Raw genomic sequence first — 27,594 nt, forward strand, 5'->3', positions numbered from 1 at the left:
ATAAAATCCAACACACGGCCATGCAATCTCCATAGACGAACATTGGCAGTAGAATGGCTAAGTGACTTTCAATGCGGCACTGTCATAGGATGCCACCTTTCCAACAAGTCAGTTTGTCAAATTTCTGCCCTGCTAGAGCAGCTCCAGTCGACTGTATGTGCTGTTATTGTGAAGTGGAAATGTCTAGGAGCAACAACGGCTCAGCCGTGAAGTTGTAGGCCACACAAGCTCACAGAACGGGACCGCTGACTGCTGTAGCACGTAAAAATGGTCTGTCCTCGGTTACAACACTCACTACAGAGCTCCTTTCGTCGGGAGCTTCATGAAATGGGTTTCCATGGCCGAGCAGCTGCACACAAACCTAAGCTCACCATGCACAATGCCAAGCTTTGGCTGGAGTGGTGTAAAGCTCTCCGTTCAAGATTCGGAAAGAATCTTGCAAGCCAATCGGCGGGCCACAAAGAGACAAATAACAGCGCGGTACAACAATGGTGTGCAGAACGGCATCTTGGAACGCATCTCGGCTATTGCAGCAGACGGCCACACCTGGTTCAACTCCTATCAGCTAAGAACAAGTAGAAGCGGCCCCAGTGGGCACACGATCACCGACAGTGGATAAACATCGCCCGGTCTGACAAATCCCGGTTCCTGTTACGTTACGCTGATTTGGAGTAAGCAGTCCCATCCTGCCTGGTTGTCAACACGGTGGCTGGTGGTGTAATGGGGTGGGGAATGTTTTTCTGGCACACGTTAGGTCCCTTGATTCCAATTGAGCAACTTTTCCATGCCTGAAGAATTCAGGTTGTTCTGGAGGCAAAGGGGGGGGGGGGGGGTCTGACCCGGTACTAGAAGGGTGTACCTAATAAACTGTATATCACTGTATATCAACATTATTGTATTTTAATAGTTCTGTATTGTATTATATTGCAGTAATATTGTATATATTATTATTATTATTGTATTGTATTATATTGCAGTAATATATATATTATTATTACTGTATTGTATTATATTGCAGTAATATATATATTATTATTACTGTATTGTATTATATTGCAGTAATATTGTATATATTATTGTATTGTATTATATTGCAGTAATATATATATTATTATTACTGTATTGTATTATATTGCAGTAATATTGTATATATTATTATTATTGTATTGTATTATATTGCAGTAATATTGTATGTATTGTATTGTATTGCAGTAATATTGCAGTAATATTGTATATATTATCATTATTATTGTATTATATTGCAGTAATATTGTATAGATTATTATTATTATTGTATTATATTGCAGTAATATTGTATATATTATTATTATTATTGTATTGTATTGTAGGTCTGTCTGAGAGGGGTAATCTGGAGCCGCTGGTGTGTTTAATCTGTGATGTGGCCTCCACGTTCTTCACCTCCGTAACACACTGCCTCCTCCTGGCCTCCGCTGAGGAGCTACTGCTCACGGTCTTCACACTCACCGCACAGGACCAGACACACACACACCTGTCAGGTAAGACACGCGCTCACACACACACACACACACACACACACACACACACACACACACACACACACACACACACACACACACACACGGGACCAGACACACACACACCTGTCAGGTAAGACACGCGCTCACACACACACACACACACACACACACACACACACACACACACACACACACACACACACACACACATGGGACCAGACACACACACACACCTGTCAGGTAAGACACGCTCACACACACACACACACACACACCTGTCAGGTAAGACACGCGCTCACACACACACGGGACCAGACACACAGTGTTTTCCATTAGCGTTGTCTAATCAGCCGGTTACACATTTTCAACTTTAATAAATGTAACTAGGATTCTTTTCATTTAAAAGCCTTCTCCCGCTAACCCTAACCCTCGATATGCGTCTTCTAGCGATCTATTGATATGACAACTTCCTGTCAGTCGTCTTCTAGCGATCTATTGATAGGACAACTTCCTGTCAGTCGTCTTCTAGCGATCTATTGATAGGACAACTTCCTGTCAGTCGTCTTCTAGCGATCTATTGATAGGACAACTTCCTGTCAGTCGTCTTCTAGCGATCTATTGATAGGACAACTTCCTGTCAGTCGTCTTCTAGCGATCTATTGATAGGACAACTTCCTGTCAGTTGTCTTCTAGCGATCTATTGATAGGACAACTTCCTGTCAGTCGTCTTCTAGCGATCTATTGATAGGACAAGCTGCCTGTCAGTCGTCTTCTAGCGATCTATTGATAGGACAACTTCCTGTCAGTCGTCTTCTAGCGATCTATTGATAGGACAACTTCCTGTCAGTCGTCTTCTAGCGATCTATTGATAGGACAAGCTGTCTGTCAGTCGTCTTCTAGCGATCTATTGATAGGACAACTTCCTGTCAGTCGTCTTCTAGCGATCTATTGATAGGACAACTTCCTGTCAGTCGTCTTCTAGCGATCTATTGATAGGACAAGCTGCCTGTCAGTCGTCTTCTAGCGATCTATTGATAGGACAAGCTGCCTGTCAGTTGTCTTCTAGCGATCTATTGATAGGACAACTTCCTGTCAGTCGTCTTCTAGCGATCTATTGATAGGACAACTTCCTGTCAGTCGTCTTCTAGCGATCTATTGATAGGACAAGCTGCCTGTCAGTCGTCTTCTAGCGATCTATTGATAGGACAACTTCCTGTCAGTCGTCTTCTAGAGATCTATTGATAGGACAAGCTGCCTGTCAGTCGTCTTCTAGCGATCTATTGATAGGACAAGCTGCCTGTCAGTCGTCTTCTAGCGATCTATTGATAGGACAAGCTGCCTGTCAGTCGTCTTCTAGCGATCTATTGATAGGACAACTTCCTGTCAGTCGTCTTCTAGCGATCTATTGATAGGACAAGCTGCCTGTCAGTCGTCTTCTAGCGATCTATTGATAGGACAAGCTGCCTGTCAGTCGTCTTCTAGCGATCTATTGATAGGACAAGCTGCCTGTCAGTCGTCTTCTAGCGATCTATTGATAGGACAAGCTGCCTGTCAGTCGTCTTCTAGCGATCTATTGATAGGACAAGCTGCCTGTCAGTTGTCTTCTAGCGATCTATTGATAGGACAAGCTGCCTGTCAGTTGTCTTCTAGCGATCTATTGATAGGACAAGCTGCCTGTCAGTTGTCTTCTAGCGATCTATTGATAGGACAAGCTGCCTGTCCGTCGTCTTCTAGCGATCTATTGATAGGACAAGCTGCCTGTCAGTCGTCTTCTAGAGATCTATTGATAGGACAAGCTGCCTGTCCGTCGTCTTCTAGCGATCTATTGATAGGACAAGCTGCCTGTCAGTCGTCTTCTAGAGATCTATTGATAGGACAAGCTGCCTGTCAGTCGTCTTCTAGAGATCTATTGATAGGACAAGCTGCCTGTCAGTCATAAAGTCAGCGGTGACAGGGAAGCTCATTCTGCTGTCTGAACCACCTCCCAGTACTGTTTGTGTGGCTGTGATTGGTTGCGGTCGAACTTCATTACATGGAAGAGGGAGATGCTCATGTATATTGCAGTCTACATTTATTTAATTGTGTAAATTTAGTAAAAGAGCTTAACTTTTATCAAATGTAACCCCCCCCCCCCCCCATTACTTTGCCATACCCGGAGTTTAGCTGAAATGACACCCTGCATCTCTCAGGTACACACATACACCTTAGATACCTTACATGGACTTACGTACAGCTCTCTCTCTCTCTCTCCCCCCAGACTCCCTGCTGAAGAAGCTGAGTCAGGCGTGTCATGCCGGTGTCCTCTCATTGGTCCATCACTCGGGGTCAGAGGTGAAGGAGGGCAGCTTCCTATACAGCGCTGCATTCTGGGTCAAAACCCAGCTGCTCACCTCCTCCCTGGGAGTCAAAAGGTAAACAAAGTTTATCTATGTGGTTCAACTTATGTTTTTCTACATGCTTCTAGATGTTGGTCTGATGTCCTATCAGTCTGTAGGTGTTGGTTCTAGGTCTGATGTTCTGTGTGATCTATCAGTCTGTAGGTGTTGGTTCTAGGTCTGCTGTTCTATGTGTTGTTCGATCAGTCTGTAGGTGTTGGTTCTAGGTCTGATGTACTGTGTGATCTATCCGTCTGTAGGTGTTGGTTCTAGGTCTGCTGTTCTATGTGTTGTTCGATCAGTCTGTAGGTGTTGGTTCTAGGTCTGATGTACTGTGTGATCTATCCGTCTGTAGGTGTTGGTTCTAGGTCTGATGTTCTATGTGTTGTTCGATCAGTCTGTAGGTGTTGGTTCTAGGTCTGATGTTCTGTGTGATCTATCAGTCTGTAGGTGTTGGTTCTAGGTCTGATGTTCTATGTGTTGTTCAATCAGTCTGCAGGTATTGGTTCTAGCAGTCCAGAGGCTAGCTGACTCACTGAGATCTGTTGGTCAGCGAGGCTCCGCCCTCCTCTCCCAGTACCTCTCCTTCCTGACTCCCAGCCAATCAGAGTGGAGCAAGATCAGACGGGCCCTGCCCCCTCAGGTACGACCAGCCAATCACATTCCTAGATGTAACACAAACCAACTGACTCATTATGTTCTTCACTGTAGACTACTATTAGTGGAATCTGCTGTCAGCCTGATTGGAACAAAACCAATCATTTGGTAATTTGGTAACGCTTGTTACCTCCTACTTCCCTTTCCTGGTCCTTCTCGTATGTTGTCCCCTTATCCCCCTCCCTCTCTCCCCCCTCTCTCAGTGGGTGAGGTCTCCCCTGCTGTCTGGACGTCTGAGGATGGTCTCTGACTACCCCTGTATGGAGGTCTGGAAGGTCAGAGGCTCAAGCCGACTGCCTGCCCACCTGTGTGTGTGTGCCCTGCTGACCAGAGTGGTCTATAACACAGATATGACTGTTCCTGCTGGTGCTGCTATTGCTACGGCTGCAGTGTGGCCAGACGACCAGGAGGGCGCAGGAGACTACATGAAAGACTTCAAACACACAGGTGAGGGTTGAAGTTCACTTCAGTTATCTTCAGTCAGTTCAGTTGACTTTTGTTCTTTTCAATCCAGAACATTCCATTCAGAACATTCCATTCAGAACATTCCATTCAGAACATTCCATTCAGAACATTCAATTCATTTTTAGAACAGCTCATTTTAATTTCAATACCATTCAGTTAGACGACTGAAAAAAAGGTTGACTTGTTGAAAACTGGAGAAACAACCCTTTCTTTCTTTCTCTCTTTCTTTCTCTCTTTCTTTCTTTCTTTCTTTCTTTCTTTCTTTCTTTCTCTCTTTCTTTCTCTCTTTCTTTCTTTCTTTCTCTCTTTCTTTCTTTCTTTCTTTCTTTCTTTCTTTCTCTCTTTCTTTCTTTCTTTCTTTCTCTCTTTCTTTCTCTCTTTCTTCCGTTCTTCAGTTTGTGAGCTGCTGTATGCGGTGCAGTGGTGCAGGGAGATGGACTACAGCCCTGCTCTAGTAACAGAGTACTACGCTATGTTGAAGGACTGGGACCTAACAGACCGTATAGACAATCAAGGACCAGCCACTGATATACTGGACACACTCTACAGCAGGTAAACATGTGTAACTATCCTATAGTATAGACACACTCTACAGCAGGTAAACATGTGTAACTATCCTATAGTATAGATACACTCTACAGCAGGTAAACATGGGTAACTATCCTATAGTATAGATACACTCTACAGCAGATAAACATGTGTAACTATCCTATAGTATAGATACACTCTACAGCAGGTAAACATGTATAACTATACTATAGTATAGACACACTCTACAGCAGGTAAACATGGGTAACTATCCTATAGTATAGACACACTCTACAGCAGGTAAACAGGTGTAACTATCCTATAGTATAGATACACTCTACAGCAGGTAAACATGGGTAACTATCCTATAGTATAGATACACTCTACAGCAGGTAAACATGGGTAACTATCCTATAGTATAGATACACTCTACAGCAGGTAAACATGTATAACTATCCTATAGTATAGACAATCAAGGACCAGCCACTGATATACTGGACACACTCTACAGCAGGTAAACATGGGTAACTATCCTATAGGATAGAGACACTCTACAGCAGGTAAACATGTGTGACTATCCTATAGTATAGATACACTCTACAGCAGGTAAACATGTATAACTATACTATAGTATAGACACACTCTACAGCAGGTAAACATGGGTAACTATCCTATAGTATAGAGACACTCTACAGCAGGTAAACAGGTGTAACTATCCTATAGTATAGATACACTCTACAGCAGGTAAACATGGGTAACTATCCTATAGTATAGATACACTCTACAGCAGGTAAACATGGGTAACTATCCTATAGTATAGATACACTCTACAGCAGGTAAACATGGGTAACTATCCTATAGTATAGATACACTCTACAGCAGGTAAACATGGGTAACTATCCTATAGTATAGATACACTCTACAGCAGGTAAACAGGTGTAACTATCCTATAGTATAGATACACTCTACAGCAGGTAAACATGGGTAACTATCCTATAGTATAGACACACTCTACAGCAGGTAAACATGTGTAACTATCCTATAGTATAGATACACTCTACAGCAGGTAAACATGGGTAACTATCCTATAGTATAGACACACTCTACAGCAGGTAAACATGGGTAACTATCCTATAGTATAGATACACTCTACAGCAGGTAAACATGGGTAACTATCCTATAGTATAGATACACTCTACAGCAGGTAAACATGTGTAACTATCCTATAGTATAGATACACTCTACAGCAGGTATAAACATGTGTAACTATCCTATAGTATAGACACACTCTACATGGGTAACTATCCTATAGTATAGATACACTCTACAGCAGGTATAAACATGGGTAACTTTCCTATAGTCTAGATACACTCTACAGCAGGTAAACAGGTGTAACTATCCTATAGTATAGATACACTCTACAGCAGGTAAACATGTGTAACTATCCTATAGTATAGATACACTCTACAGCAGGTATAAACATGTGTAACTATCCTATAGTATAGATACACTCTACAGCAGGTATAAACATGTGTAACTATCCTATAGTATAGACACACTCTACATGTGTAACTATCCTATAGTATAGATACACTCTACAGCAGGTATAAACATGGGTAACTTTCCTATAGTCTAGATACACTCTACAGCAGGTAAACAGGTGTAACTATCCTATAGTATAGATACACTCTACAGCAGGTAAACATGGGTAACTATCCTATAGTATAGATACACTCTACAGCAGGTAACATGTGTAACTATCCTATAGTATAGATACACTCTACAGCAGGTAAACAGGTATAACTATCCTATAGTATAGATACACTCTACAGCAGGTAAACATGTGTAACTATCCTATAGTATAGAGACACTCTACAGCAGGTAAACATGTGTGACTATCCTATAGTATAGATACACTCTACAGCAGGTATAAACATGGGTAACTTTCCTATAGTATAGATACACTCTACAGCAGGTAAACATGGGTAACTTTCCTACAGTATAGATACACTCTACAGCAGGTAACATGGGTAACTATCCTATAGTATAGATACACTCTACAGCAGGTAACATGGGTAACTATCCTATAGTATAGATACACTCTACAGCAGGTAAACATGGGTAACTTTCCTACAGTATAGATACACTCTACAGCAGGTAACATGGGTAACTATCCTATAGTATAGATACACTCTACAGCAGGTAAACATGTATAACTATCCTATAGTATAGATACACTCTACAGCAGGTATAAACATGTGTAACTATCCTATAGTATAGATACACTCTACAGCAGGTAAACATGTAGCTATTACAGTGAAATAATACCATACTATTGTTTGAGGAGAGTGCACAGTTATGAACTTCAAAATGTATTAATAAACCAATTAGGCACGTTTGGGCAGTCTTGATACAACATTTTGAACAGAAATGCAATGGTTCATTAGATCAGGCTAAAACGTTGCACATACACTGCTGCCATCTAGTGGCCAAAATCTAAATTGTGCCTGGCCTGGAATAATACATTATGGCTTTTCTCTTGCATTTCAAAGATGATGGAATAAAAAACATGTTTTTTTTCATTGTATTATCTTCTACCAGATCTAATGTGTTATATTCTCCTACATTCATTTAACATTTCCAAAAACTTCAAAGTGTTTCCTTTGAAATGGTATCAAGAATATGCATATCCTTGCTTCAGGTCCTGAGCTACAGGCAGTTAGATTTGGGTATGTCATTTTAGGTGAAAATTGAAGGGTACATTTTAAAGAAACAGGTCCAATCTATCTAACATATGGCTGGCGGTCTTTCATTTGGACAGATGTACACACCAGCGAACATATACAGTATTTTAGTCCCAAAACCATATTTGACATATTTCTTGATAATCTTAAAATACATGAAGATTTACCAACTTGCTCACGGATTTTCTTCCCCAAATCCCGTCACCTGGTGATATTAGTAGGGGTGTGGCTTAAGGCTCATTCATTCTACACTTGGTGATATTAGTAGGGGTGTGGCTTAAGGCTCATTCATTCTACACCTGGTGATATTAGTAGGGGTGTGGCTTAAGGCTCATTCATTCTACACCTGGTGATATTAGTAGGGGTGTGGCTTAAGGCTCATTCATTCTACAGTTTTTTTACGTGAGTTTCGGAATGTGTGAAAGATGTTTAAAAATGTAAATGGTAATAAGATCCGTATCATTTAATGACTACAGAACTACAGATGTTTGTTCTGTTGAAATAACAGGACTGATGGTCTCTGTCTAAACCTTTGTCCTTATTGTACCTGTCACCTCAGATCACTAGAGGAGGGGGGACTGTGGTCTCTGACTCTACAGAACTACATACACACCAACCACGTGGCTGAAACAGCTGGCACCATCAACACACTCTGTGGCAGCCCTGACAGGTAAGATATCAGATATCAGTACTACTTTAACCCTGACAGGTCAGATATCAGAGATCAGTACTACTTTAACCCTGACAGGTCAGATATCAGATATCAGTACTACTTTAACCCTGACAGGTCAGATATCAGTACTACTTTAACCCTGACAGGTCAGATATCAGTACTACTTTAACCCTGACAGGTCAGATATCAGTACTACTTTAACCCTGACAGGTCAGATATCAGTACCACTTTAACCCTGACAGGTCAGATATCAGATATCAGTACTACTTTAACCCTGACAGGTCAGATATCAGTACCACTTTAACCCTGACAGGTCAGATATCAGATATCAGTACTACTTTAACCCTGACAGGTCAGATATCAGTACCACTTTAACCCTGACAGGTCAGATATCAGATATCAGTACTACTTTAACCCTGACAGGTCAGATATCAGATATCAGTACTACTTTAACCCTGACAGGTCAGATATCAGTACTACTTTAACCCTGACAGGTCAGATATCAGATATCAGTACTACTTTAACCCTGACAGGTCAGATATCAGTACCACTTTAACCCTGACAGGTCAGATATCAGATATCAGTACTACTTTAACCCTGACAGGTCAGATATCAGTACTACTTTAACCCTGACAGGTCAGATATCAGTACTACTTTAACCCTAACAGGTCAGATATCAGATATCAGTACTACTTTAACCCTGACAGGTCAGATATCAGAGATCAGTACTACTTTAACCCTGACAGGTCAGATATCAGATATCAGTACTACTTTAACCCTGACAGGTCAGATATCAGTACTACTTTAACCCTGACAGGTCAGATATCAGTACTACTTTAACCCTGACAGGTCAGATATCAGTACTACTTTAACCCTGACAGGTCAGATATCAGTACCACTTTAACCCTGACAGGTCAGATATCAGATATCAGTACTACTTTAACCCTGACAGGTCAGATATCAGTACCACTTTAACCCTGACAGGTCAGATATCAGATATCAGTACTACTTTAACCCTGACAGGTCAGATATCAGATATCAGTACTACTTTAACCCTGACAGGTCAGATATCAGTACTACTTTAACCCTGACAGGTCAGATATCAGATATCAGTACTACTTTAACCCTGACAGGTCAGATATCAGTACTACTTTAACCCTGACAGGTCAGATATCAGTACCACTTTAACCCTGACAGGTCAGATATCAGATATCAGTACTACTTTAACCCTGACAGGTCAGATATCAGTACTACTTTAACCCTGACAGGTCAGATATCAGTACTACTTTAACCCTAACAGGTCAGATATCAGATATCAGTACTACTTTAACCCTGACAGGTCAGATATCAGTACCACTTTAACCCTGACAGGTCAGATATCAGTACCACTTTAACCCTGACAGGTCAGATATCAGATATCAGTACTACTTTAACCCTGACAGGTCAGATATCAGTACTACTTTAACCCTGACAGGTCAGATATCAGATATCAGTACTACTTTAACCCTGACATATCAGATATCAGTACTACTTTAACCCTGACAGGTCAGATATCAGATATCAGTACTACTTTAACCCTGACAGGTCAGATATCAGTACTACTTTAACCCTGACAGGTCAGATATCAGATATCAGTACTACTTTAACCCTGACAGGTCAGATATCAGTACTACTTTAACCCTGACAGGTCAGATATCAGTACTACTTTAACCCTGACAGGTCAGATATCAGTACTACTTTAACCCTGACAGGTCAGATATCAGATATCAGTACTACTTTAACCCTGACAGGTCAGATATCAGATATCAGTACTACTTTAACCCTGACAGGTCAGATATCAGTACCACTTTAACCCTGACAGGTCAGATATCAGTACCACTTTAACCCTGACAGGTCAGATATCAGTACCACTTTAACCCTGACAGGTCAGATATCAGTACCACTTTAACCCTGACAGGTCAGATATCAGTACCACTTTAACCCTGACAGGTCAGATATCAGTACCACTTTAACCCTGACAGGTCAGATATCAGATATCAGTACTACTTTAACCCTGACAGATATCAGTACCACTTTAACCCTGACAGATATCAGTACCACTTTAACCCTGACAGGTCAGATATCAGTACTACTTTAACCCTGACAGGTCAGATATCAGTACTACTTTAACCCTGACAGGTCAGATATCAGTACTACTTTAACCCTGACAGGTCAGATATCAGTACCACTTTAACCCTGACAGGTCAGATATCAGATATCAGTACTACTTTAACCCTGACAGGTCAGATATCAGTACTACTTTAACCCTGACAGGTCAGATATCAGATATCAGTACTACTTTAACCCTGACAGGTCAAATATCAGTACCACTTTAACCCTGACAGGTCAAATATCAGTACCACTTTAACCCTGACAGGTCAGATATCAGATATCAGTACTACTTTAACCCTGACAGGTCAGATATCAGTACTACTTTAACCCTGACAGGTCAGATATCAGTACCACTTTAACCCTGACAGCTCAGATATCAGTACTACTTTAACCCTGACAGGTCAGATATCAGTACTACTTTAACCCTGACAGGTAAGATATCAGTACTACTTTAACCCTGACAGGTCAGATATCAGTACTACTTTAACCCTGACAGGTCAGATATCAGTACTACTTTAACCCTAACAGGTCAGATATCAGATATCAGTACTACTTTAACCCTGACAGGTCAGATATCAGTACTACTTTAACCCTGACAGGTCAGATATCAGTACTACTTTAACCCTGACAGGTCAGATATCAGTACTACTTTAACCCTAACAGGTCAGATATCAGATATCAGTACTACTTTAACCCTGACAGGTCAGATATCAGAGATCAGTACTACTTTAACCCTGACAGGTCAGATATCAGATATCAGTACTACTTTAACCCTGACAGGTCAGATATCAGTACTACTTTAACCCTGACAGGTCAGATATCAGTACTACTTTAACCCTGACAGGTCAGATATCAGTACTACTTTAACCCTGACAGGTCAGATATCAGTACCACTTTAACCCTGACAGGTCAGATATCAGATATCAGTACTACTTTAACCCTGACAGGTCAGATATCAGTACCACTTTAACCCTGACAGGTCAGATATCAGATATCAGTACTACTTTAACCCTGACAGGTCAGATATCAGATATCAGTACTACTTTAACCCTGACAGGTCAGATATCAGTACTACTTTAACCCTGACAGGTCAGATATCAGATATCAGTACTACTTTAACCCTGACAGGTCAGATATCAGTACTACTTTAACCCTGACAGGTCAGATATCAGTACCACTTTAACCCTGACAGGTCAGATATCAGATATCAGTACTACTTTAACCCTGACAGGTCAGATATCAGTACTACTTTAACCCTGACAGGTCAGATATCAGTACTACTTTAACCCTAACAGGTCAGATATCAGATATCAGTACTACTTTAACCCTGACAGGTCAGATATCAGTACCACTTTAACCCTGACAGGTAAGATATCAGATATCAGTACTACTTTAACCCTGACAGGTCAGATATCAGTACTACTTTAACCCTGACAGGTCAGATATCAGTACCACTTTAACCCTGACAGGTCAGATATCAGATATCAGTACTACTTTAACCCTGACAGGTCAGATATCAGTACTACTTTAACCCTGACAGGTCAGATATCAGATATCAGTACTACTTTAACCCTGACATATCAGATATCAGTACTACTTTAACCCTGACAGGTCAGATATCAGATATCAGTACTACTTTAACCCTGACAGGTCAGATATCAGTACTACTTTAACCCTGACAGGTCAGATATCAGATATCAGTACTACTTTAACCCTGACAGGTCAGATATCAGTACTACTTTAACCCTGACAGGTCAGATATCAGTACTACTTTAACCCTGACAGGTCAGATATCAGTACTACTTTAACCCTGACAGGTCAGATATCAGATATCAGTACTACTTTAACCCTGACAGGTCAGATATCAGATATCAGTACTACTTTAACCCTGACAGGTCAGATATCAGTACCACTTTAACCCTGACAGGTCAGATATCAGTACCACTTTAACCCTGACAGGTCAGATATCAGTACCACTTTAACCCTGACAGGTCAGATATCAGTACCACTTTAACCCTGACAGGTCAGATATCAGTACCACTTTAACCCTGACAGGTCAGATATCAGTACCACTTTAACCCTGACAGGTCAGATATCAGATATCAGTACTACTTTAACCCTGACAGGTCAGATATCAGTACCACTTTAACCCTGACAGATATCAGTACCACTTTAACCCTGACAGGTCAGATATCAGTACTACTTTAACCCTGACAGGTCAGATATCAGTACTACTTTAACCCTGACAGGTCAGATATCAGTACTACTTTAACCCTGACAGGTCAGATATCAGTACCACTTTAACCCTGACAGGTCAGATATCAGATATCAGTACTACTTTAACCCTGACAGGTCAGATATCAGTACTACTTTAACCCTGACAGGTCAGATATCAGATATCAGTACTACTTTAACCCTGACAGGTCAAATATCAGTACCACTTTAACCCTGACAGGTCAAATATCAGTACCACTTTAACCCTGACAGGTCAGATATCAGATATCAGTACTACTTTAACCCTGACAGGTCAGATATCAGTACTACTTTAACCCTGACAGGTCAGATATCAGTACCACTTTAACCCTGACAGCTCAGATATCAGTACTACTTTAACCCTGACAGGTCAGATATCAGTACTACTTTAACCCTGACAGGTCAGATATCAGTACTACTTTAACCCTGACAGGTCAGATATCAGTACTACTTTAACCCTGACAGGTCAGATATCAGTACTACTTTAACCCTAACAGGTCAGATATCAGATATCAGTACTACTTTAACCCTGACAGGTCAGATATCAGTACTACTTTAACCCTGACAGGTCAGATATCAGTACTACTTTAATCCTGACAGGTCAGATATCAGATATCAGTACTACTTTAACCCTGACAGGTCAGATATCAGTACTACTTTAACCCTAACAGGTCAGATATCAGATATCAGTACTACTTTAACCCTGACAGGTCAGATATCAGTACTACTTTAACCCTGACAGGTCAGATATCAGATATCAGTACTACTTTAACCCTGACAGGTCAGATATCAGTACTACTTTAACCCTGACAGGTCAGATATCAGATATCAGTACTACTTTAACCCTGACATGTCAGATATCAGATATCAGTACTACTTTAACCCTGACAGGTCAGATATCAGATATCAGTACTACTTTAACCCTGACAGGTCAGATATCAGTACTACTTTATCCCTGACAGGTCAGATATCAGATATCAGTACTACTTTAACCCTGACAGGTCAGATATCAGATATCAGTACTACTTTAACCCTGACAGGTCAGATATCAGATATCAGTACTACTTTAACCCTGACAGGTCAGATATCAGTACCACTTTAACCCTGACAGGTCAGATATCAGATATCAGTACCACTTTAACCCTGATGAGTGAGATGAGATATGTCTACTTTATTCAATGTTAGGTTTCATAATTGATAAACTATGTGATATGCCAGCTGTCAGTCATTTTCTTTCAAACACGTGATGGAACACTAGGTTTGGAACGCTAGGTTTGGAACACATGGTTTGGGAACACTAGGTTTGGAACGCTAGGTTTGGAACACTAGGTTTGGAACACTAGGTTTGGAACGCTAGGTTTGGAACGCTAGGTTTGGAACACTAGGTTTGGAACACTAGGTTTGGAACACAGGGTTTGGGAACACTAGGTTTGGAACGCTAGGTTTGGAACACTAGGTTTGGAACACTAGGTTTGGAACACTAGGTTTGGAACACTAGGTTTGGAACACTAGGTTTGGAACACTAGGTTTGGAACACTAGGTTTGGAACACTAGGTTTGGAACACTAGGTTTGGAACACTAGGTTTGGAACACAGGGTTTGGGAACACTAGGTTTGGAACGCTAGGTTTGGAACACTAGGTTTGGAACACTAGGTTTGGAACACTAGGTTTGGAACACTAGGTTTGGGAACGCTAGGTTTGGAACACAGGGTTTGGAACACTAGATTTGGGAACACTAGATTTGGGAACACTAGATTTGGAACACAGGGTTTGGGAACACAGGGTTTGGAACGCTAGGTTTGGGAACACTAGGTTTGGAACACTAGGTTTGGGAACACTAGGTTTGGAACACTAGGTTTGGGAACACTAGGTTTGGAACGCTAGGTTTGGAACAGGCCTGTTCTCCTTTCATTCAAGGAAACAGTCAGGTTTGCAGAGAGCACTAAGAATGGTTCTAATGTCTGTGTGTGTGTGTGTGTGTGTGTGTGTGTGTCAGTCTGTTCCCCCTGTCAGAGAGCAGGCTCAGTACTCTACAGGTGCTGTGTCCCTATCTGACCACAGAGGAGAGAGAACGTCTCATTTCCCTGGCTACCGCTGGCATACTCAACTGGCAAGAGGACCACAGTAAGAACACACACTGTCACACACAGACACTCCAGTGTCTGTTAACTTTCTTTCTCTCACTGGCCAGAAAATAATTTCTACTGGCCCTGACACGGTGTAGTTAAAATGCATTGGTGTCAAGCCTGTAGGTTGGCATGCTTTCTCTCTCTATTGAAGACATTTCACTGCACATGTCAGGTGTATGTGACAATTTTTATATTTTTTAACCTTTATTTAACCAGGCAAGTCAGTTAAGAACAAATTCTTTCAATGACGGCCTAGTGGGTTAACTGCCTTGTTCAGGGGCAGAACGACAGATTTGTACCTTGTCAGCTCGGAGGTTTGAACTTCCGGTTACTAGTCCAACGCTCTAACTACTAGGCTACCCTGCCGCCACTCCACTCTAACCACTAGGCTACCTGCCGCCACTCCACTCTAACCACTAGGCTACCTGCCGTCCCTCCACTCTAACCACTAGGCTACCTGCCGCCACTCCACTCTAACCACTAGGCTACCTGCCGCCCCTACACTCTAACCACTAGGCTACCTGCCGCCCCTCCACTCTAACCACTAGGCTACCTGCCGCCCCTACACTCTAACCACTAGACTACCTGCCACCCCTACACTCTAACCACTAGGCTACCTGCCGCCCCTACACTCTAACCACTAGGCTACCTGCCGCCCCTACACTCTAACCACTAGGCTACCTGCCGCCCCTACACTCTAACCACTAGGCTACCTGCCGTCCCTCCACTCTAACCACTAGGCTACCCTGCCGCCCCTCCACTCTAACCACTAGGCTACCTGCCGCCCCTCCACTCTAACCACTAGACTACCTGCCACCCCTACACTCTAACCACTAGGCTACCTGCCGCCCCTACACTCTAACCACTAGGCTACCTGCCGTCCCTCCACTCTAACCACTAGGCTACCCTGCCGCCCCTCCACTCTAACCACTAGGCTACCTGCCGCCCCTCCACTCTAACCACTAGACTACCTGCCACCCCTACACTCTAACCACTAGGCTACCTGCCGCCCCTCCACTCTAACCACTAGGCTACCTGCCGTCCCTCCACTCTAACCACTAGGCTACCTGCCGCCCCTCCACTCTAACCACTAGGCTACCTGCCGTCCCTCCACTCTAACCACTAGGCTACCTGCCGCCACTCCACTCTAACTACTAGGCTACCTGTCGCCCCTCCACTCTAACCACTAGTCCAACCCTCTAACCACTAGGCTACCTGCCGTCCCTCCACTCTAACCACTAGGCTACCTGCCGCCCCTCCACTCTAACCACTAGGCTACCTGCCGTCCCTCTACTCTAACCACTAGTCCAACCCTCTAACCACTAGTCTACCTGCCGCCCCTCCACTCTAACCACTAGGCTACCTGCCGTCCCTCCACTCTAACCACTAGGCTACCTGCCGTCCCTCCACTCTAACCACTAGGCTACCTGCCGTCCCTCCACTCTAACCACTAGGCTACCTGCCGTCCCCCCACTCTAACCACTAGGCTACCTGCCGCCCCTCCACTCTAACCACTAGTCCAACCCTCTAACCACTAGGCTACCTGCCGCCCCTCCACTCTAACCACTAGTCCAACCCTCTAACCACTAGGCTACCTGCCGTCCCTCCACTCTAACCACTAGTCCAACCCTCTAACCACTAGGCTACCTGCCGTCCCTCCACTCTAACCACTAGTCCAACCCTCTAACCACTAGGCTACCTGCCGTCCCTCCACTCTAACCACTAGTCCAACCCTCTAACCACTAGGCTACCTGCCGTCCCTCCACTCTAACCACTAGTCCAACCCTCTAACCACTAGGCTACCCTGCCGTCCCTCCACTCTAACCACTAGGCTACCTGCCGCCCCTACACTCTAACCACTAGGCTGCCCTGCCGCCACTCCACTCTAACCACTAGGCTACCCTGCCGTCCCTCCACTCTAACCACTAGGCTACCCTGCCGTCCCTCCACTCTAACCACTAGGCTACCTGCCGTCCCTCCACTCTAACCACTAGGCTACCTGCCGTCCCTCCACTCTAACCACTAGGCTACCTGCCGTCCCTCCACTCTAACCACTAGGCTACCTGCCGCCCCTCCACTCTAACCACTAGACTACCTGCCGCCCCTCCACTCTAACCACTAGTCCAACCCTCTAACCACTAGGCTACCCTGCCGTCCCTCCACTCTAACCACTAGGCTACCTGCCGTCCCTCCACTCTAACCACTAGTCCAACCCTCTAACCACTAGGCTACCCTGCCGTCCCTCCACTCTAACCACTAGGCTACCTGCCGCCCCTACACTCTAACCACTAGGCTGCCCTGCCGCCACTCCACTCTAACCACTAGGCTACCCTGCCGTCCCTCCACTCTAACCACTAGGCTACCCTGCCGTCCCTCCACTCTAACCACTAGGCTACCTGCCGTCCCTCCACTCTAACCACTAGGCTACCTGCCGTCCCTCCACTCTAACCACTAGGCTACCTGCCGCCCCTCCACTCTAACCACTAGACTACCTGCCACCCCTACACTCTAACCACTAGGCTACCTGCCGCCCCTACACTCTAACCACTAGGCTACCTGCCGTCCCTCCACTCTAACCACTAGGCTACCCTGCCGCCCCTCCACTCTAACCACTAGGCTACCTGCCGCCCCTCCACTCTAACCACTAGACTACCTGCCACCCCTACACTCTAACCACTAGGCTACCTGCCGCCCCTCCACTCTAACCACTAGGCTACCTGCCGTCCCTCCACTCTAACCACTAGGTTACCTGCCGCCCCTCCACTCTAACCACTAGGCTACCTGCCGTCCCTCCACTCTAACCACTAGGCTACCTGCCGCCACTCCACTCTAACTACTAGGCTACCTGTCGCCCCTCCACTCTAACCACTAGTCCAACCCTCTAACCACTAGGCTACCTGCCGTCCCTCCACTCTAACCACTAGGCTACCTGCCGCCCCTCCACTCTAACCACTAGGCTACCTGCCGTCCCTCTACTCTAACCACTAGTCCAACCCTCTAACCACTAGTCTACCTGCCGCCCCTCCACTCTAACCACTAGGCTACCTGCCGTCCCTCTACTCTAACCACTAGGCTACCTGCCGTCCCTCCACTCTAACCACTAGGCTACCTGCCGTCCCTCCACTCTAACCACTAGGCTACCTGCCGTCCCCCCACTCTAACCACTAGGCTACCTGCCGCCCCTCCACTCTAACCACTAGTCCAACCCTCTAACCACTAGGCTACCTGCCGCCCCTCCACTCTAACCACTAGTCCAACCCTCTAACCACTAGGCTACCTGCCGTCCCTCCACTCTAACCACTAGTCCAACCCTCTAACCACTAGGCTACCTGCCGTCCCTCCACTCTAACCACTAGTCCAACCCTCTAACCACTAGGCTACCTGCCGTCCCTCCACTCTAACCACTAGTCCAACCCTCTAACCACTAGGCTACCTGCCGTCCCTCCACTCTAACCACTAGTCCAACCCTCTAACCACTAGGCTACCCTGCCGTCCCTCCACTCTAACCACTAGGCTACCTGCCGCCCCTACACTCTAACCACTAGGCTGCCCTGCCGCCACTCCACTCTAACCACTAGGCTACCCTGCCGTCCCTCCACTCTAACCACTAGGCTACCCTGCCGTCCCTCCACTCTAACCACTAGGCTACCTGCCGTCCCTCCACTCTAACCACTAGGCTACCTGCCGTCCCTCCACTCTAACCACTAGGCTACCTGCCGTCCCTCCACTCTAACCACTAGGCTACCTGCCGCCCCTCCACTCTAACCACTAGACTACCTGCCGCCCCTCCACTCTAACCACTAGTCCAACCCTCTAACCACTAGGCTACCCTGCCGTCCCTCCACTCTAACCACTAGGCTACCTGCCGTCCCTCCACTCTAACCACTAGTCCAACCCTCTAACCACTAGGCTACCCTGCCGTCCCTCCACTCTAACCACTAGGCTACCTGCCGCCCCTACACTCTAACCACTAGGCTGCCCTGCCGCCACTCCACTCTAACCACTAGGCTACCTGCCGTCCCTCCACTCTAACCACTAGGCTACCTGCCGTCCCTCCACTCTAACCACTAGGCTACCTGCCACCTCTACACTCTAACCACTAGGCTACCTGCCGTCCCTCCACTCTAACCACTAGGCTACCTGCCGTCCCTCCACTCTAACCACTAGGCTACCTGCCGTCCCTCCACTCTAACCACTAGGCTACCTGCCACCTCTACACTCTAACCACTAGGCTACCTGCCGTCCCTCCACTCTAACCACTAGGCTACCTGCCGTCCCTCCACTCTAACCACTAGGCTACCTGCCACCCCTACACTCTAACCACTAGGCTACCTGCCGTCCCTCCACTCTAACCACTAGGCTACCTGCCGTCCCTCCACTCTAACCACTAGGCTACCCTGCCGTCCCTCCACTCTAACCACTAGACTACCTGCCGCCCCTCCACTCTAACCACTAGGCTACCTGCCACCCCTACACTCTAACCACTAGGCTACCTGCCGTCCCTCCACTCTAACCACTAGGCTACCTGCCGTCCCTCCACTCTAACCACTAGGCTACCCTGCCGTCCCTCCACTCTAACCACTAGGCTACCTGCCGTCCCTCCACTCTAACCACTAGGCTACCCTGCCGTTCCTCCACTCTAACCACTAAGCTACCTGCCGCCCCTCCACTCTAACCACTAGGCTACCCTGCCGACCCTCCACTCTAACCACTAAGCTACCTGCCGCCCCTCCACTCTAACCACTAGGCTACCCTGCCGTCCCTCCACTCTAACCACTAAGCTACCTGCCGCCCCTCCACTCTAACCACTAGGCTACCCTGCCGACCCTCCACTCTAACCACTAAGCTACCTGCCGACCCTCCACTCTAACCACTAAGCTACCTGCCGCCCCTCCACTCTAACCACTAGGCTACCTGCCGCCCCTCCACTCTAACCACTAGGCTACCTGCCGCCCCTCCACTCTAACCACTAGGCTACCTGCCGCCCCTCCACTCTAACCACTAGGCTACCCTGCCGCCCCTCCACTCTAACCACTAGGCTACCTGCCGCCCCTCCACTCTAACCACTAGGCTACCTGCCGCCCCTCCACTCTAACCACTAGACTACCTGCCGCCCCTCCACTCTAACCACTAGGCTACCTGCCGCCCCTCCACTCTAACCACTAGGCTACCTGCCGTCCCTCTACTCTAACCACTAGTCCAACCCTCTAACCACTAGTCTACCTGCCGCCCCTCCACTCTAACCACTAGTCCAACCCTCTAACCACTAGGCTACCCTGCCGTCCCTCCACTCTAACCACTAGGCTACCTGCCGTCCCTCCACTCTAACCACTAGTCCAACCCTCTAACCACTAGGCTACCCTGCCGTCCCTCCACTCTAACCACTAGGCTACCTGCCGCCCCTACACTCTAACCACTAGGCTGCCCTGCCGCCACTCCACTCTAACCACTAGGCTACCTGCCGTCCCTCCACTCTAACCACTAGGCTACCTGCCGTCCCTCCACTCTAACCACTAGGCTACCTGCCACCTCTACACTCTAACCACTAGGCTACCTGCCGTCCCTCCACTCTAACCACTAGGCTACCTGCCGTCCCTCCACTCTAACCACTAGGCTACCTGCCGTCCCTCCACTCTAACCACTAGGCTACCTGCCACCTCTACACTCTAACCACTAGGCTACCTGCCGTCCCTCCACTCTAACCACTAGGCTACCTGCCGTCCCTCCACTCTAACCACTAGGCTACCTGCCACCCCTACACTCTAACCACTAGGCTACCTGCCGTCCCTCCACTCTAACCACTAGGCTACCTGCCGTCCCTCCACTCTAACCACTAGGCTACCCTGCCGTCCCTCCACTCTAACCACTAGACTACCTGCCGCCCCTCCACTCTAACCACTAGGCTACCTGCCACCCCTACACTCTAACCACTAGGCTACCTGCCGTCCCTCCACTCTAACCACTAGGCTACCTGCCGTCCCTCCACTCTAACCACTAGGCTACCCTGCCGTCCCTCCACTCTAACCACTAAGCTACCTGCCGCCCCTCCACTCTAACCACTAGGCTACCCTGCCGTCCCTCCACTCTAACCACTAAGCTACCTGCCGCCCCTCCACTCTAACCACTAGGCTACCCTGCCGACCCTCCACTCTAACCACTAAGCTACCTGCCGACCCTCCACTCTAACCACTAAGCTACCTGCCGCCCCTCCACTCTAACCACTAGGCTACCTGCCGCCCCTCCACTCTAACCACTAGGCTACCTGCCGCCCCTCCACTCTAACCACTAGGCTACCTGCCGCCCCTCCACTCTAACCACTAGGCTACCCTGCCGCCCCTCCACTCTAACCACTAGGCTACCTGCCGCCCCTCCACTCTAACCACTAGGCTACCTGCCGCCCCTCCACTCTAACCACTAGACTACCTGCCGCCCCTCCACTCTAACCACTAGGCTACCTGCCGCCCCTCCACTCTAACCACTAGGCTACCTGCCGTCCCTCTACTCTAACCACTAGTCCAACCCTCTAACCACTAGTCTACCTGCCGCCCCTCCACTCTAACCACTAGGCTACCTGCCGTCCCTCTACTCTAACCACTAGGCTACCTGCCGTCCCTCCACTCTAACCACTAGGCTACCTGCCGTCCCTCCACTCTAACCACTAGGCTACCTGCCGTCCCTCCACTCTAACCACTAGGCTACCTGCCGCCCCTCCACTCTAACCACTAGTCCAACCCTCTAACCACTAGGCTACCTGCCGCCCCTCCACTCTAACCACTAGTCCAACCCTCTAACCACTAGGCTACCTGCCGTCCCTCCACTCTAACCACTAGTCCAACCCTCTAACCACTAGGCTACCTGCCGTCCCTCCACTCTAACCACTAGTCCAACCCTCTAACCACTAGGCTACCTGCCGTCCCTCCACTCTAACCACTAGTCCAACCCTCTAACCACTAGGCTACCTGCCGTCCCTCCACTCTAACCACTAGTCCAACCCTCTAACCACTAGGCTACCCTGCCGTCCCTCCACTCTAACCACTAGGCTACCTGCCGCCCCTACACTCTAACCACTAGGCTGCCCTGCCGCCACTCCACTCTAACCACTAGGCTACCCTGCCGTCCCTCCACTCTAACCACTAGGCTACCCTGCCGTCCCTCCACTCTAACCACTAGGCTACCTGCCGTCCCTCCACTCTAACCACTAGGCTACCTGCCGTCCCTCCACTCTAACCACTAGGCTACCTGCCGTCCCTCCACTCTAACCACTAGGCTACCTGCCGCCCCTCCACTCTAACCACTAGACTACCTGCCGCCCCTCCACTCTAACCACTAGTCCAACCCTCTAACCACTAGGCTACCCTGCCGTCCCTCCACTCTAACCACTAGGCTACCTGCCGTCCCTCCACTCTAACCACTAGTCCAACCCTCTAACCACTAGGCTACCCTGCCGTCCCTCCACTCTAACCACTAGGCTACCTGCCGCCCCTACACTCTAACCACTAGGCTGCCCTGCCGCCACTCCACTCTAACCACTAGGCTACCTGCCGTCCCTCCACTCTAACCACTAGGCTACCTGCCGTCCCTCCACTCTAACCACTAGGCTACCTGCCACCTCTACACTCTAACCACTAGGCTACCTGCCGTCCCTCCACTCTAACCACTAGGCTACCTGCCGTCCCTCCACTCTAACCACTAGGCTACCTGCCGTCCCTCCACTCTAACCACTAGGCTACCTGCCACCTCTACACTCTAACCACTAGGCTACCTGCCGTCCCTCCACTCTAACCACTAGGCTACCTGCCGTCCCTCCACTCTAACCACTAGGCTACCTGCCACCCCTACACTCTAACCACTAGGCTACCTGCCGTCCCTCCACTCTAACCACTAGGCTACCTGCCGTCCCTCCACTCTAACCACTAGGCTACCTGCCGTCCCTCCACTCTAACCACTAGGCTACCTGCCACCCCTACACTCTAACCACTAGGCTACCTGCCGTCCCTCCACTCTAACCACTAGGCTACCTGCCGTCCCTCCACTCTAACCACTAGGCTACCCTGCCGTCCCTCCACTCTAACCACTAGGCTACCTGCCGTCCCTCCACTCTAACCACTAGGCTACCCTGCCGTCCCTCCACTCTAACCACTAAGCTACCTGCCGCCCCTCCACTCTAACCACTAGGCTACCCTGCCGACCCTCCACTCTAACCACTAAGCTACCTGCCGCCCCTCCACTCTAACCACTAGGCTACCCTGCCGTCCCTCCACTCTAACCACTAAGCTACCTGCCGCCCCTCCACTCTAACCACTAGGCTACCCTGCCGACCCTCCACTCTAACCACTAAGCTACCTGCCGACCCTCCACTCTAACCACTAAGCTACCTGCCGCCCCTCCACTCTAACCACTAGGCTACCTGCCGCCCCTCCACTCTAACCACTAGGCTACCTGCCGCCCCTCCACTCTAACCACTAGGCTACCTGCCGCCCCTCCACTCTAACCACTAGGCTACCCTGCCGCCCCTCCACTCTAACCACTAGGCTACCTGCCGCCCCTCCACTCTAACCACTAGGCTACCTGCCGCCCCTCCACTCTAACCACTAGGCTACCCTGCCGTCCCTCCACTCTAACCACTAAGCTACCTGCCGCCCCTCCACTCTAACCACTAGGCTACCCTGCCGACCCTCCACTCTAACCACTAAGCTACCTGCCGCCCCTCCACTCTAACCACTAGGCTACCCTGCCGTCCCTCCACTCTAACCACTAAGCTACCTGCCGCCCCTCCACTCTAACCACTAGGCTACCCTGCCGACCCTCCACTCTAACCACTAAGCTACCTGCCGACCCTCCACTCTAACCACTAAGCTACCTGCCGCCCCTCCACTCTAACCACTAGGCTACCTGCCGCCCCTCCACTCTAACCACTAGGCTACCTGCCGCCCCTCCACTCTAACCACTAGGCTACCTGCCGCCCCTCCACTCTAACCACTAGGCTACCCTGCCGCCCCTCCACTCTAACCACTAGGCTACCTGCCGCCCCTCCACTCTAACCACTAGGCTACCTGCCGCCCCTCCACTCTAACCACTAGACTACCTGCCGCCCCTCCACTCTAACCACTAGGCTACCTGCCGCCCCTCCACTCTAACCACTAGACTACCTGCCGCCTCTACACTCTAACCACTAGGCTACCTGCCGCCCCTCCACTCTAACCACTAGACTACCTGCCGCCTCTACACTCTAACCACTAGACTACCTGCCGCCTCTACACTCTAACCACTAGGCTACCCTGCCGCCTCTACACTCTAACCACTAGGCTACCCTGCCGCCTCTACACTCTAACCACTAGGCTACCCTGCCGACCCTCCACTCTAACCACTAGGCTACATTTGATTATTATACTGAACAAAAATATAAACACAACATGCAACAATTTCAGATTGTTTTTTACTGAGTTACAGTTCATATAAAGGAAATCTAAATTAATTTCAATGAATTCATTAAACCCTAATCTATGGATTTGACATGACTGGGCATGGGGTGCAACCACGGGTGGGCCTGGGAGGGCGTAGGACCACGGTTTGATTAAACTGTAGCATCGTGTTCTCTAGGGACCAACAGTAGCATCATGATCCCTGTGTTCTCTATGGGTCAACAGTAGCATCATGATCCCTGTGTTCTCTATGGGTCAACAGTAGCATCATGATCCCTGTGTTCTCTATGGGTCAACAGTAGCATCATGATCCCTGTGTTCTCTATGGGTCAACAGTAGCATCATGATCCCTGTGTTCTCTATGGGTCAACAGTAGCATCATGATCCCTGTGTTCTCTATGGACCAACAGTAGCATCATGATCCCTGTGTTCTCTATGGGTCAACAGTAGCATCATGATCCCTGTGTTCTCTATGGACCAACAGTAGCATCATGATCCCTGTGTTCTCTATGGGTCAACAGTAGCATCATGATCCCTGTGTTCTCTATGGGTCAACAGTAGCATCATGATCCCTGTGTTCTCTATGGGTCAACAGTAGCATCATGATCCCTGTGTTCTCTATGGGTCAACAGTAGCATCATGATCCCTGTGTTCTCTATGGGTCAACAGTAGCATCATGATCCCTGTGTTCTCTATGGACCAACAGTAGCATCATGATCCCTGTGTTCTCTATGGACCAACAGTAGCATCATGATCCCTGTGTTCTCTATGGACCAACAGTAGCATCATGATCCCTGTGTTCTCTATGGACCAACAGTAGCATCATGATCCCTGTGTTCTCTATGGGTCAACAGTAGCATCATGATCCCTGTGTTCTCTATGGACCAACAGTAGCATCATGATCCCTGTGTTCTCTATGGACCAACAGTAGCATCATGATCCCTGTGTTCTCTATGGGTCAACAGTAGCATCATGATCCCTGTGTTCTCTATGGGTCAACAGTAGCATCATGATCCCTGTGTTCTCTATGGGTCAACAGTAGCATCATGATCCCTGTGTTCTCTATGGACCAACAGTAGCATCATGATCCCTGTGTTCTCTATGGGTCAACAGTAGCATCATGATCCCTGCGTTCTCTATGGACCAACAGTAGCATCATGATCCCTGTGTTCTCTATGGACCAACAGTAGCATCATGATCCCTGTGTTCTCTATGGGTCAACAGTAGCATCATGATCCCTGTGTTCTCTATGGGTCAACAGTAGCATCATGATCCCTGTGTTCTCTATGGGTCAACAGTAGCATCATGATCCCTGTGTTCTCTATGGGTCAACAGTAGCATCATGATCCCTGTGTTCTCTATGGACCAACAGTAGCATCATGATCCCTGTGTTCTCTATGGACCAACAGTAGCATCATGATCCCTGTGTTCTCTATGGACCAACAGTAGCATCATGATCCCTGTGTTCTCTATGGACCAACAGTAGCATCATGATCCCTGTGTTCTCTATGGGTCAACAGTAGCATCATGATCCCTGTGTTCTCTATGGGTCAACAGTAGCATCATGATCCCTGTGTTCTCTATGGACCAACAGTAGCATCATGATCCCTGTGTTCTCTATGGGTCAACAGTAGCATCATGATCCCTGTGTTCTCTATGGACCAACAGTAGCATCATGATCCCTGTGTTCTCTATGGGTCAACAGTAGCATCATGATCCCTGTGTTCTCTATGGGTCAACAGTAGCATCATGATCCCTGTGTTCTCTATGGACCAACAGTAGCATCATGATCCCTGTGTTCTCTATGGACCAACAGTAGCATCATGATCCCTGTGTTCTCTATGGGTCAACAGTAGCATCATGATCCCTGTGTTCTCTATGGACCAACAGTAGCATCATGATCCCTGTGTTCTCTATGGGTCAACAGTAGCATCATGATCCCTGTGTTCTCTATGGGTCAACAGTAGCATCATGATCCCTGTGTTCTCTATGGGTCAACAGTAGCATCATGATCCCTGTGTTCTCTATGGGTCAACAGTAGCATCATGATCCCTGTGTTCTCTATGGGTCAACAGTAGCATCATGATCCCTGTGTTCTCTATGGGTCAACAGTAGCATCATGATCCCTGTGTTCTCTATGGACCAACAGTAGCATCATGATCCCTGTGTTCTCTATGGACCAACAGTAGCATCATGATCCCTGTGTTCTCTATGGACCAACAGTAGCATCATGATCCCTGTGTTCTCTATGGACCAACAGTAGCATCATGATCCCTGTGTTCTCTATGGACCAACAGTAGCATCATGATCCCTGTGTTCTCTATGGACCAACAGTAGCATCATGATCCCTGTGTTCTCTATGGGTCAACAGTAGCATAATGATCCCTGTGTTCTCTATGGGTCAACAGTAGCATCATGATCCCTGTGTTCTCTATGGGTCAACAGTAGCATCATGATCCCTGTGTTCTCTATGGACCAACAGTAGCATCATGATCCTTGTGTTCTCTATGGACCAACAGTAGCATCATGATCCCTGTGTTCTCTATGGGTCAACAGTAGCATCATGATCCCTGTGTTCTCTATGGGTCAACAGTAGCATCATGATCCCTGTGTTCTCTATGGGTCAACAGTAGCATCATGATCCTTGTGTTCTCTATGGGTCAACAGTAGCATCATGATCCCTGTGTTCTCTATGGAC

At 47.5% G+C, this 27,594-nt stretch overlaps 1 protein-coding gene across 1 annotated transcript in view; it reads left to right on the forward strand.

Annotated features, from left to right (window-relative positions):
- Positions 1-27,594, forward strand: part of LOC139388305 (listerin E3 ubiquitin protein ligase 1) — a 95,898-nt gene that overhangs the window by 25,081 nt on the left and 43,223 nt on the right. The window contains exons 17-23 of the mRNA XM_071134905.1: positions 1,350-1,517; positions 3,757-3,910; positions 4,367-4,517; positions 4,735-4,978; positions 5,392-5,548; positions 8,828-8,938; positions 15,342-15,469. Of these exons, the coding sequence (XP_070991006.1) occupies positions 1,350-1,517; positions 3,757-3,910; positions 4,367-4,517; positions 4,735-4,978; positions 5,392-5,548; positions 8,828-8,938; positions 15,342-15,469 (1,113 nt within the window). The remainder of the gene's footprint in view (positions 1-1,349; positions 1,518-3,756; positions 3,911-4,366; positions 4,518-4,734; positions 4,979-5,391; positions 5,549-8,827; positions 8,939-15,341; positions 15,470-27,594) is intronic.

This window comes from Oncorhynchus clarkii, chromosome 29 (assembly GCF_045791955.1).
Source record: "Oncorhynchus clarkii lewisi isolate Uvic-CL-2024 chromosome 29, UVic_Ocla_1.0, whole genome shotgun sequence".
Taxonomy (NCBI): domain Eukaryota; kingdom Metazoa; phylum Chordata; class Actinopteri; order Salmoniformes; family Salmonidae; genus Oncorhynchus; species Oncorhynchus clarkii.